The 13357-nt window shown below is 41.9% G+C and overlaps 2 protein-coding genes across 3 annotated transcripts; both read left to right on the forward strand.

Moving 5' to 3' along the window:
- Positions 1-7706: 7706 nt before the first annotated feature.
- On the forward strand, positions 7707-10282 carry LOC139070766 (uncharacterized). Of its 2 annotated transcripts, none has more exons than XM_070553613.1 (2): positions 7707-7918; positions 9972-10282. In XM_070553613.1, the coding sequence occupies exon 1, from the start codon at positions 7707-7709 to the stop codon at positions 7905-7907; it is 201 nt and encodes a 66-aa protein (XP_070409714.1). In that variant the 3' UTR covers positions 7908-7918; positions 9972-10282. The 2 variants fall into 2 exon arrangements, with proteins under 2 accessions (XP_070409714.1, XP_070409715.1); XM_070553614.1 differs by having other exon boundaries at positions 9975-10282.
- On the forward strand, positions 9980-10282 carry LOC139070767 (uncharacterized). Its single transcript, XM_070553615.1, has one exon. The coding sequence runs from the start codon at positions 9980-9982 to the stop codon at positions 10139-10141; it is 162 nt and encodes a 53-aa protein (XP_070409716.1). The 3' UTR covers positions 10142-10282.
- Positions 10283-13357: the final 3075 nt, after the last annotated feature.

Consider the following 13357-nt stretch of genomic DNA (forward strand, 5'->3'; position numbering starts at 1 on the left):
GCAGGGACTTTCTCCAAGATCACATCAACTTGTGCACTAACACCAGGATCGCAGATAGGAACTCTAACTTGCGATTCACCCGGGGCAGCGGCCCAGTCTGAGCAGTCTCCACATGGCTGAGACTTTCTACGGGTGGCACTCCAATCGCCCCGACTTCCCGATTTTCTAAACCACCAGAAATCCTCCCACTCCAATTAGAAGGATTCCAGTAATCATCAGACTGAAAATCCATGTGTCTTCGATTCCCTCCACGGGCAGCTGGGAAAGGCATATTCCACTCCTTCCAGGAATCCAAAATATACCCCACCAGGGGTGCTCCATCCAGACAAGTTGGAGACCCCTGTTCCGTTCTCGTTGTTGAAAAGATGTTGTCCGTGTCTTTGAATGACCAGTTGACCAAATCCATGATTAATTGAAAATTGAGTTTCCAGGAGGTATGCAGAGACACGCTCTGCAGACAGACAGACATGACAAGAGTCTTGGGAAAAGATAAAGATGGAGAAAAGAGAAGCATCTGTTCTTTTCAAGTGCCAGAAGAAAAAAATAAAAAAGCCAGCCATTTCACGTCAACAGAACATTCACCACGCTCATGGATGAGTACAATTACCAGGTGTGACCAACCCTGACCAACAGCCTGAGCAGTTAGACAAACGCCAATGTTCTGAAGTCGTCTCCATCTTCTGGGAAGACTGAGAGGTTTTGGGGCGAGGTGGGCTCAGCAGAGCTGTGATGTTTGGGAATTTATCACTTACCCGATGCCTGCCGTCGAAGAGAAATAGGAGACAATAAGCAGACAAGCCACCAGATTGCAATCAGGGGCAGAGCACGAGGCAACTGCCCCGAGATTCCGCCCTGAGAGTATATTTTATAACATGAGATTAAAAAAAAGAGCAGAGGTGTGTTTGTGTGAATGGGAGTGAGGTCACAGTGTCTGCATGAATGAGAGAGACAGTGTGTGTGTATGGGAAGAACAAGAATGTGTGGGTGTGTCTGAGTGTGAGAATGCTTTCAGGATTAATGATCAAGAAGTAATGGAACATAAAATTTCCGTAACATGTGGTCTGTTGGGGCAGTGGGAGTTCAGAGAGGAACAAACTGGTCAGCAAGGCTGGCTCCATCCTCGACTGACCTTTAAGCCCATGAAGACAGTAGGACACCTTCAGCACCACAGGTCCTTCATCTCATCAGCAGTGAGACTTGATAAACAAAAACAAACATCATATCCGTGTCTCATTTCTGTGCCATTCATTTGAACAAACAAGATACACGATATGGAAAAAATCCTTAAAATCCCCAAAAACAGATAAAAACAATCCTGATAAGGTGGTAGTGCATGAACAGCACACAAAGCTCTGCCTGTCCGGATTGAGCAAGTTAGCTCGTTTCCAGACAGGAAATTCAGTTCACAGCTTTATCGCTGGAGATCTCCTGAACACCTGATGAAACAACTAAAGGGTTAGGGTTTTTTTCAGCTTTCACCAAAATTGAAAGAATAACACAAACTTTTTAATTAAAGAAAAAAGAAGAAACTTGTTTGTACTTTGATTATTGCACTTTTTTATTTTTACACTGCTAGGAAGGAGGGTTAATGGTTAGAGCTGTGTGTGGGGGGGTTTAAAAATGCGTTGTAATTACCGCGTTACTGACAGTTGTACCGAGTAAATATTAGCATTTTCTTTCCCTGTAATGCCTTACATTACAACATTACAGCAAAAAGCAATGCATTACAGTAATTTATTACTTTTGTACCGCGTTACTCCCAACACTGCCCCTCAGGATCGCCATCTCCCTCCTCCCAACTTCCCGGTAGAGCCATCGTCTCACGTCCCTCACCCATTGTTGTGGCGCTCCTTTAGTTTCTAAAATAAAGTCTTTGCTATTCCTTTTAAGAAGTTCTGTCTCGAATGATGATTCTGAGTATGTCTTGGGTCAAACACTTTTCCGAGACCATGTCATAATACAGTCAGAAAAATGAAAAAAAAATTAATAGAAGTCAGTGGAGGGTCCACATAAATACAAGTGTGGTGAAGTAACATTTCAGGAGCAAATAAGAAGGGGGCGTTCCCGTTTAGCAGTCAGCTGGAAGGTATTGGAGCACGTGCGTGTGGGTGAGTGAGTGAGTGAGTGAGTGAGTGAGTGAGTGAGTGAGTTCATTCTAACTGAACAACTGTCTATGTTATTCAACAATAACACACGATATTAGTAATATGTCAAATCATAGACACGGATACATAGACGCCACATTGAGCACTGGAGAGCTTAACAGTGTCGCCGCCATATTGGATGGGTCTCCTAACTCATGCTCCTTTTTGTGCAGCCTACAGCAACTGGTGTACAATTGAAAACTGTTCAAGTGAGATTACTAGTGACCTTTCTAGCCTACCTGATATGATTTTGTATTAAAATGTGTTTTGTTTTATAATATTTATATTTTAATTATGTGTATCTGATTTTATGAAAAAGCTTGATAAAATGTGTATTAGTTAGATAAGCACCTTCCTCGGTAGAAATGAATGCACCGGTGGCGACAAAAGACCCATTTATACAGGTCCTTCTCAAAAAATTAGCATAGTGTGATGAAGTTCATTATTTTCTGTAATGTACTGATCAACATTAGACTTTCATATATATTAGTTTCAGTACACACAACTGAAGTAGTTCAAGCCTTTTATTGTTTCTAATATTGATGATTTTGGCGTACAGCTCATGAAAACCCAAAACTCCTATACCTGTTACGGTATTATTTGGAACAATACATATATTGTAAACAAAAATAAAACACTCCATCTACACAATTGGTCATTAAATAATGTAAACAGTGTGAATGATCTACTAAAGACTACTGGCAAAACATTATCCCATAAAGACTTCTTAGAAAAATATAATATTAATACTTCACAAGGAGAGTATAACATGGTAATTAAATCCATCCCTGCTTGTATTTTCTCTTTAGCACAGACCATACAATCAAACATTATCTTATCTGCAGCAGTCAGACCTCCAACTATTTCTGGGATTCCAATCACAGATAAGAAATGTAATAATTCTGTTATTAGAAAAGTAATTGATCCTGTCTCAACCCCGATATGTAAACATCGATGGACTTTGATGAATACAAAACTCTGGAACAGGATCTTTCTGCTACCTCACCAATATGTTATTGTGAATAAGACAAAAGAAGTTTTATTCAAAAATGTTCATAGATATTACCGGTCAAAAGCAAACATCTGTTTTTTCCAAATGTTTCTGACATCTGTACTTTTTTTGGTTGTAAGGGAGAAACTATTGAACATGTTTTTGTTGATTGCTTTCATGTAACTTTGTTTTGGTTCCATTTACAAAGATAGATTTCCAGAAAGTTACCAAAAACTGTTTCTTTAAGCAAATATGAAATACTTCTTATTGTTACTAACCCTCATTTATCATCCAATGAAAAATACATAATTAACTTAGTCATTATTTTAGCAAAATATTTACATAAAATGATTTTTCAGAAAAGTATCCCCCCCCCCCCCCCCCTTCTATAATTTCAGAATTACAGACCTTATGAAATATTGGAACAGCATTGAAAAATTAAAAAAGAACAATAAACTAACAAAGACCATCAACTTATTTCATCATTTCAACTTAGACACAGCAGACCCCTAAGTGTTATGTTTCCAAGTTATTTATGTTTACGTCAGTTTTTTGTTTATTTCTTGTTTTTTTGTTTAACAGTTTCCTAATGTTGCATGTATGCTATTGCAATTGTAAACAACTGTTAAATGTGATCCATGGATATATTGAATGTATTTTCTGAATGTATTGACAACAAGTTAATAAAACCTGTTTAAAAAAGAAAAAAAAAGATCTTGTACCGACACCGGCTCTCTAAAAAGAGCCGGAATTCCCATCACTGGTATTTTGTCCAAGTGGGTTTGCCGTAATTTGACGTCATCGGCAGTCGAAGGACCCGCCACGAGTCGTCTACGTTATGCCTACCTTTAAATTGAGTTCAAATCATTAGACACGTATCAATATTTGTTTCTTAAACGCCATTTACAATTAGATTAGCCTGCAGAAATGTTAACAAGAGAACCAATAGGATTTTTATATTATTTCTAACACATAGTTAGAAAATGACGAACTATTTTTCAGGCATATTTTTTGCTTTCTTTTGTCCTGGAGGCGCAGCGATGATGGTCGGTTAAAGCATAAACGAGCAGCGGCTGACCGGTGAAGGTGAGTAACGAACACCTGCGTCGCAATCATTGATTTATTTGTTCTCATTTGTGTAATATCATGTTAAGGAGCAAGCTTTTTACTCAGGCATCTATGCGGACAGCTGCTACCGTAGCTGGTTTTCAGATCTGTGTATACACTACAACCTCAACTGAATGTTTCGGTTTCCTTTGTATTGTTACGGAGACACAAATGTCATGTTTAAATCTAGTTAAATGCAATAGCTAAGATTATTTTCCACCTTTCTACGCGTCTAATCGTAACATGGAGCTGCTGTTTGTTTGCCTGAGCTAACCAGGTTACCTCCATGAAGACCTCTGCATGCCCCCTCCACATCTTACCCTCATCCTTGTTTAAAAGCGCTTTTCAGCCCCTCGGCCACAGCGTGCTCCCTATAATTAATGCTTCTCTGGTTTCTGGTCAATTTCAATTCTATTCAAGTTTATTTATAAAGCGCCAAATCTCGACGAGTCATTTCAAGGCACTTCACATAATAAAACATTCCAATTCAGGTCAGTTCATTAAGCCAATCAGAAAAAGGTTTGCTATATAAGGAACCCAGCAAATTGCATCGAGTCACTGACTAGTGTCAGTGACTATACAGCAATCCTCATACTAAGCAAGCATGCAGCGACTGTGGAGAGGAAAACTCCCTTTTAACAGGAAGAAACCTCCTGAGCAGGGGCAGATTAAGGACTGAAGAACATCCGGGGCTTAACACACGCACACACATGCGTGACACGCACTAGTCAACATCATATATATTTGTCTTGTACCACATAATGTTTAATCTGAAGCTACATATTAAGCATATTAAGGGCAGAGTATTGTTCCTGTTAGTGTTTAGTGTGAGATGATAGTAAATATTCCCTTTCTTTCTCCAACAACTTTACCTGATAGTAAGCTAACTTTAGGCAAACCAGCAGCACAACAAATATTTTCAAATAAGACTCACAAACCTGAGTCAACACCAGTCTCATCAAAGCTGGGGTTCTGTCGCCGTACTTTTGGTCTAAAAACGTCCTTATGTCCATCTTCACTCATGCGTTTCAGGCAGAGAGTGTAGAAGAAGCCGGCTGCTGAAGGGCTTCTTCTTCAGTGGTGGAGGCTCAGGCAGGCTGTATACAAACTACTGCCAGCTGCGCCCTCTCTGTTGGACTTTGGTACTGCATGTTACTTCCGCGATTCAGATCCGGGGCTTTCTATGAAACATCCGGGGCTTCAGCCCAAGTAGCCGGGCCTAACGCCGCCCCTGCTCCAGAGAATCCTGGCTCAGTACAAGCAGCCATCCACCACGACTCACTGGGGATGGAGAAGACAGTGCACACACACACACACACACACACACACACACACCCCAACAACCACCCACTCACAATTAAACAACCCTCATTCTAACTATAACCACACACTCAAAAAATATGTATGTTTCGCATAATTATTATGTATGGAATGACACGGTCTTGCATGATTTTTCTGTTTGGGTATTCACACACTAATCTTTTTTTTTAATCTTTTACGTTTCTGCTCTTGTGAAGCACCTCGTGATTTTCATATATAATAGATTGTTCTTGTTTCTTCTCATCCCAAAAGCTATGCTAAATGCTGTATTATTCAGGAAGACTAGTTTAAAAAGACTAGTTTAAAAAGCAACATCATTTAGGAATTTGTATTATTTGTAACTGTTTACTATTTATTGATGATGGATTATTGATCTTGTGGTTAAGAAGAAACCTCGCCTAATGGGCTCGACACACAAGAGGCAACATCGTCTCTCCTCCAATCACTTTCAGTGAGACGTGTGCGACAAAGCAATAATCGTGGGTCTCCCTCAGGCGAAAAAAGTGCACGTGAAATTTTGCCCTCTGCCCCGGGAGCGGTGGTCGACTGTAACTTCCTGGGCGCTCTATAGGTGGGGGTCTATGCCCCCCCTCCAATGAGCGCCCTGACTTAGTGTGGAAGACCTGATGCTGCCGGGACAGACGGCTCCTCTGATGACGTTTCCTTGCGTTAACATACTTGGCTCATCTGGGCTCAGCCTAATATAATTTTTACTTGTGTGTGTGTGCTTGCATATGTTTGTTAATTGTTTTTAACCTGTTATGGGAATTTGGGGTCGTTTTGTAAAGCACTTTGAATCACACTTTGTTTGAAAAGTGCTTTAGAAATAAATTTGATTGATTGATTGATTGATTGATTGGTTGGTCTGTGTCGTACAAAGGTGAGCCACCGACGCAATCCCAGAAAGTTGGAAGGACCAATGAGCAAACTGGATGCTTCTCAGTACATCTCCGGGCAAAGTTATTACTTGCTGTGTCGGATTTCCCAGAGCTTTACAGCATTCCTACAAAAGAATATAGAGATCTTCACAAATGGGCAGCGGCATGGGAAACTGCAGATGAGTTGGTTGCTGGTGTGGACTCTAGCAAAACCCTGTGAGACTTCATATCTACCGCATTTTCAACTCTCGACTGCTTTAATAACCCAACATTCCCTCCAATCTGACGGCCAGTCAAAGAAAACGAATGCAAGTCAACGGGGCTAAAAACGCAATTTTCTATTTCCGCTGGTTTTGTGCCGTGGATTTCACATATGAGGTCCGTGAATTTTAAAGAAACATTTTGATACCAAGAACGTGCAAATTTTTATCGGGTGGGAAACGTTATTTTAGGTTTTGTGTGAAAATAAGTCCAGGACTACAAATGCGCTTCACGAAATAGACGTCATTGAACCAGACACGGAAAAAACTTGAGGGAAAAGGGCTGTAAGTTCAGCAAACTTCCCACAGGAGGAAAGAACCACCATGAATCTGGTCATGTGGTAAGTAGCAGCTACGCTAGGGGGGAGGAGATTATGTGGTGACGTCACATACGCGATGTGCCGATTTCTGGTGTGTAGTCATGCTAATTACGAACTTTTACAAGCTGATAAATCTTAAAGTATGTGACTGGCGTGGTCGAAACTCCCATCAATAGTTTTCATTTAAAGTGCGGTACAACATGTGTGATAAAGGGTATAAGGCTAAGCGGATTAGAAAATGGCCCCGTTGACTTGCATTCATTTTTTTTTTTTTCATTCTTCTGGGGATCCATGAGCCGACCAATGAGAGAGGAGACTCCCCATTCGCCCTGGAACAGAGCGCGCCGCTGGTTTTTGCTGCTGCCACATGTCACCTCTCATGTGTCAGGTTATCAAAGCGATAGCTAAACGTTTTGCTGCTCGGTCGTTTGTCACCTCCCGTGCGTCGAGCCCATTTGAGTTAGCTACAGTGTGTTTCTGTCCTTTTGACCAGATCAGAGTCGGCGGTGGAATAAGGACACGAGTCTTCAATGATTCAAATCTGCTAGCTGAAGTACGTAAATTAGCATTTAAAACGTGGTTTATGGCATTATTGCCATTCCTCCCACACTGCATAATCGTATATTCCAACCGACAAAACAAGCAAATCCGCTTTGTTTCTTTTCTATCCATGGGTGACATCAGCGATGGGTCTGCGGGACTTCTGGCAGAACTACAAAGTGCTGATTGTGATGGGCACGAGTCTGGGACTGATCCACTGGGGTTGGTACAACCTGAAGTCAAACCCTGTGCTGCACAGGAAAGAAGAAGAGGCGTACACCCCCGAGCCAGGCATTGTTGCTTATGTTTCCCCCCCAACTGCTGGTCCTGCATCCAAGAGCAAATAAGGCGGTATAAGGTACGGTGATGGTGCAGCTGGTGTGTAGTTTCTCCTACGACCACTAGATGCTGCTGTATGGAAACACCTGTTGCAGTCGTAACCTGGGCTGTTTCAGGTTTCACTCATCAAAGAGAAGAAACGCAAATCCACTTAAACTGCATTTGTTGGATATGTGTGGCGTTAATTTATTTAGTAGGGACAGATTTAAAGAAAACAAGAAACCTACTTAAATTATAAAAATATTCATGTATCTCCTATAAAACAAATTACTGAAACACAACTCGGGTCATCGTTTTCTCTTTAACTCATCCGCTGCCAGCGTTTCTCACCGTTTTTACTGTTTTTTTAAGAGTCACAGAACGTTGCGCGCTAGGATGATGTTGACGCCAAAACAACCAAAACAAAGCGGAGACGCACCTCTTACATCAGGAAGAATCTGTGTGTTTCGAACATTATCCGTTCTTTCATAATCCGTTGTCGAACTGTGATCGGCAGATGCTTTCCCAGTTCGCGCCTCACTTTTGTTTACAGGAACGGCCCAAAACGATCTCCTAACACATGGATTTTCTGCTTCCTGATCACATGACGTGTGACGTATGCAGATGAAGATGGGCTTCAGAGCTGAGGTGTTTGTTCTCTTGGCGCGGGTGCTCGTTCCAACGCCCACACAGTAAAAAAAATGCTAATGACGGCCACATTTTAACACTGGAGGGTTTACAGGAGAAATTAAAGGGGCAATATGCAAGATTTCCACAGTGAAATTATCACAAAACGGTCTAATGTGTCAGTCGTGTAGAAGAAAGGCTATACGGAACATATTTCATTATCAGTCTGCTTGGGCTTTGCCAGTTTTTCTCCTTTAAAAATAAAGCAAGGAGAGGCATAGCTATTGTTTACTATCAGTGAGTGTGAGGTTGCCATGTCACGCAAGCCGACAACGGGCAAAAAATCTAGTTTTTTTTAAAGAACCAAAGCCACTAACAGGAGTGACCCATAAGCTATTTCATCTACCCCTGAGAAGTCTTTTTGTTTTACTCTAATATCGGGCGAAGCAGGCTACAGCTAACAACGCTAACGGTGAATTAGAAGCAAATAGTTGGCACTAAAAAAAATCTCAAGCTACTTTATCAAAGCCAACACGTCGACATTACAATGAAATGTGTGTGTGAATGGAATCAGCAGCCTCGCCTGACAGTGCGCCCCAGGGAAGCTGTGGGTACAATGTAGCTTATCACCACCAGTGTGAATGTGTGTGGATGGATGAATGATTTGCTGTGGTGTAAAGCGTTTGAGTCCTGTACAAGTGCACGTCATTAATCATCATCAACTGAGGCGTCTTACTTCCTGTTACGAGTCGTTCAGAACTAAAACAGCAAGATGGCAAACATACTACCGTAATGATTGTACTAAGTGCTCCCTATCCTCCTATATGAGAACGTATTTATCAACTTCCTGTGTATGACTCATCTAGATGAGGGCTATTCAATTCCGGGCCTGGAGGGCCGGTATCAGCCCGTTTTAGTGTGTGCCCTGCTTCAACACTCCTGCCTTCACTCAGCAAGTGATTAACAGGCTTCTGCAGAGCCTGATGAGCTGCTGCAGGTGATTCAACCACTGAATCTAGTGTGTTGGAGCAGAGAAACCACTAAAAGGTGCTGGATACCAGCCTACCAGGCCCAGAATTAAGTAGCCCAGTTCTAGAATCATCCATCTCCGATCCGTAACTGGCGACAGCCGTGAAACTCAGGGAACAGCAGTCAAAGTATTCTTTCCTTGAATAACGACCTGCAGTGCTCACATTTGACTACAGGACGTCATTTTTACATAATTAACTTTTAAAATAATCACACTTGCATAAACAGAAGTGCAAGTGCCCTAAAAGTGGACAAGCGTGTAAATCGTGATTTTTTTTTACCTCATATAAAAGATTTATTGATGACTATCTTGTACGGATCTGCTCTTTTTCATGCTTCAGTTCCAGTTTTTGTTCATCCAAGAACTTGCCATCAAGGGTGGGTTTGAGTGGGATTTGTATTTGACAGATTCAGTAACACGTTCTCTTCTGCTGCAGCAGTCAGCATGAAGCCTCAGAGCTGGATGAGGAGGAAGTGGCTGTGGGTGGCTGGCGGGGCCTTTGTCACCATCCACCTGACCACCTGGATTCTGCAGAAAGCTGTGAAAAGCAGCACTCGCTCCGAGATGGAGCTAAAATACAAGACTCTTCAGGAGAGGACAAACTGACAAGTGGGCTGACGGAACGGGCCGTGAAGAACTGGAGTAGTCACACCCACGTAGAAGCACCAGTGAAACCGTTTGATTGTTATCCTGTACGTGTGCAGGTGTGTGTACCATTGGAAATAAAACTAATGTCAACGGTGGGAATTCTGTCATTGTTCTTTGTTTTGAACTAAATTTAAAGAGAAAAAACCAAAATAATGCATCATCATAGATATTCCACTAAACACAAGCTCCTCGTTGGCACGTTTCCTCAAAAGTGCACGCTAAACGTATAAATTCAAAGGGTAGTAGCAGGAACTGGGCCTATAAAACTCCTAGCATCCAGTTTCACAGTAGCAACTGGTCAACAAAGCAAAACAACAAACACTAAAAGCCTTCAGGAACTCTAAATCTGTTTTAAATGACATGCCCCACACTCGTGTAGCACTTTTCAGAGTCGGAGGCCTCCAAAGCGCTTTACACCTCAGCTTTCATTCAACAAATACTCAGATTAATACCTACACGGAGTAGATAGCTGCTTCTCTAATTCTTGCCACTTTTTTACATAAATAATTTTATCATGAGTCTTTTATTAGTTCTTATATTTGCTTATCTCTTAATTAATTTTTTTTCTATCTTACCTTCTGCACCAAAATACCGCAGCAATTTCCTAATGTTGTGACTTAGCACACATATGGCAATAAAAACTTCTGATTCTGATTCTTTCATGTAGCCAAAAGAAAAACATCCATTTCCTGTCGCCGCTTGTCCATGCAGGGTTGCGGAAGGGCCCATCTCCAGTGGTTTCCAGGCAAGCAGGCGGGTACACCCTGCCAGTCCATCGCTGGAAGAAACGTTACTTCAGAATTAGAACGGACTTGCTCTTCCAACTAAATCATCTTGGAAAATACTTGGACGTCTTATGATAGCATTCTTTTGGACCCTTGTTCGCTCTGCAACGTCGGTGTTTGATCTCCACCAATAACACGACCCTGGAGTTCAGCTGTGTGGTGGAGTTGCTAATGCTAACAGTTAGCTTCTACTAGCCGAGACGTTCTCTGCTGTTTCCTGGCACTAAACCAACAACAGCCTTCCCCGTCGTGAGTCCATGAATGTTAAGTGACGTAGATCTGTCAGGCTTTTCTATCCTAGAGTTTCACCATCTGTTTTCTATCAGGAGCTACTGCAGGAGGTAGGTGTAGGAGACTATTTTATATCAGGAGCTAATGCAGGAGGTAGGTGTAGGAGACTATTTTCTAGCAGGAGCTAATGCAGGAGGTAGGTGTAGACTATTTTCATGTCGAGCATAAAACACTCAGTGACCCATTATAATCAGAATTAACTCGACACGGTTTTTTAGTTAATTTCTCCTTTAAAACCTCGGACAATGAATTTCACCCCCTGAAGACACGATGTGTTTTCCAAATTTTTTAATTAACCCCCAAGAACATCCTCATGTTCAGGAAAAATAAAGTATTTCCTGGTAGCATTTTCTGACCTGAGAGTTTGGTATTTTATGAGATGATTTCAATAATGAATCATTAGAAAGCTCATTAGATCCACCAGATTCATTCTTAGGGCTCGTAATGTAATGGAATGAATGGGTGTGCTGAACTCGGGTGTTACCCCGTACCTCTAGCCGGACCAGCCAGCCCCATGCTTCATTATGGGAACATAGTTCTCTGCAGACAGGACGAGTCCAGCAGGCCCGGCTAATACCTCTGCACAGCTACTAAATATGGACAAGGCAGAAAACGAAGGGACTGTTTGAGACTGAAATTTTGTTATTGATCTTAAATAAAAGTAATGTTAGGACAAAAGTATCAGACGTAGTCTATTACCAACTTATCGCACACGCCGAATGACTCGTGTGTCATTAGAGGTTTGAGGAAACACACATGGCAGGTTACGGTGCAGCTGTAAATGGTTAATTATGAAACCTCCATGTTGTCCGGATAATGTTGCTGGTTAACTTCAGATTCTGTCCAACCAGCAGTGTTGGGAAAGTATGAACAAGATCAAAGGTTTGTTTTTTCAGTATGTTGGGGCGAGCCATTACCCTCGGACTTCTGGCACGTTTTCGAAGAAGAAAATATCATTTCTATAGCGCCTCTCAAGATAAAAATCATGAGGCGCTTCACATAAACAAAAAAAAAACATGTTAAAATATAAAAAAGCATTTAGAAAATGTTTAAAAATATATTTTAAATGAGCAAAAATAGGCAATCGGGATTTAAAAGAAAACATGTTAAGAGAGAGTGAACAGGAAAGAGGGAAACCAGTGGATCCTGAGGAAGGTGGAATAGGTGGGGAGAGCCGAATAAAGAGAGAGAGGTGAAGAAGGTCATACAAAAGCCAGCTTGAACAAGTGAGTCTTCAGCTGCTTTTTAAAGGAGACCACTGAGTCCACTGATCTCAGGCTCAGGGGGAGAGAGGTCCAGAATGGAGAGGCAGTGCTCGTTAAACTGAGAAGTTAAGGAATCTGGGTCGTAATCAGAAGAACAGGGTGGATCAAAAGCAGCAGAAAAAATGCTAGCTGTGCTCTCATTAAGAAAATGAGAACTAACCATACGGCGAGCAGGAGGTGGGGACGCAGAAACTGACAAGTTAAAGAAAATGCAATGGTGATCTGAAATATAAACGTCCTCGGGACAAACACTGTCAGCATTTAGACTCAGGGTAAAAACAAGGTCTAGAGTGTGCCCCCTGGTGTGTGTGGGGCCAGAAACATGCTGGGTAAAGCTGAAGGAGTCCATAAGGCTGGAGAAGTTCATTGCAGAGTGGTCTGAGGGATCATCAACGTGGATGTTAAAGTCACCAACAATCACCAGTCTGGACAGCTTCACAGTGGAGGATAGAAAGTCACTAAACTCCTGAAGGAAAGAACTGTTTGGACCAGGTGGACGATAGACCACAGCACAGTAGAACGGGTCCTTACGCCCGACTTTAATCAGCTGCAGTTCAAATGAAGCAAAGTGACCAGAGGTTGTAGAGCTACATGGAAGATGGTCTCTGAAAACAACAGCTAGGCCTCCACCACGACCAGAACCCCGGGGCTGGCTAAGAAAAGAATAACCACTCGGGCAGAGTTCAATCAGAGCAGAATAATCAGATGTTTGCCGCCAAACTTCAGTCAGAAACTGAAAATCCAGGTTTTTAGAGAGAATTAGATCATTGAGCAGGAAGGACTTATTGTTAACAGAGCGGGTATTTAATAGAGCCATGCTGAGTGAGGTGGAG

Source organism: Nothobranchius furzeri, chromosome 7 (assembly GCF_043380555.1).
Source record: "Nothobranchius furzeri strain GRZ-AD chromosome 7, NfurGRZ-RIMD1, whole genome shotgun sequence".
NCBI classification, from domain to species: domain Eukaryota; kingdom Metazoa; phylum Chordata; class Actinopteri; order Cyprinodontiformes; family Nothobranchiidae; genus Nothobranchius; species Nothobranchius furzeri.

What these genes read in the sequence shown, in the direction of transcription:
- LOC139070767 (XM_070553615.1), top strand. Translation starts at nt 9,980, where the DNA reads ATGAAGCCTCAGAGCTGGATGAGGAGGAAGTGGCTGTGGGTGGCTGGC.
- LOC139070766 (XM_070553613.1), top strand. Translation starts at nt 7,707, where the DNA reads ATGGGTCTGCGGGACTTCTGGCAGAACTACAAAGTGCTGATTGTGATG.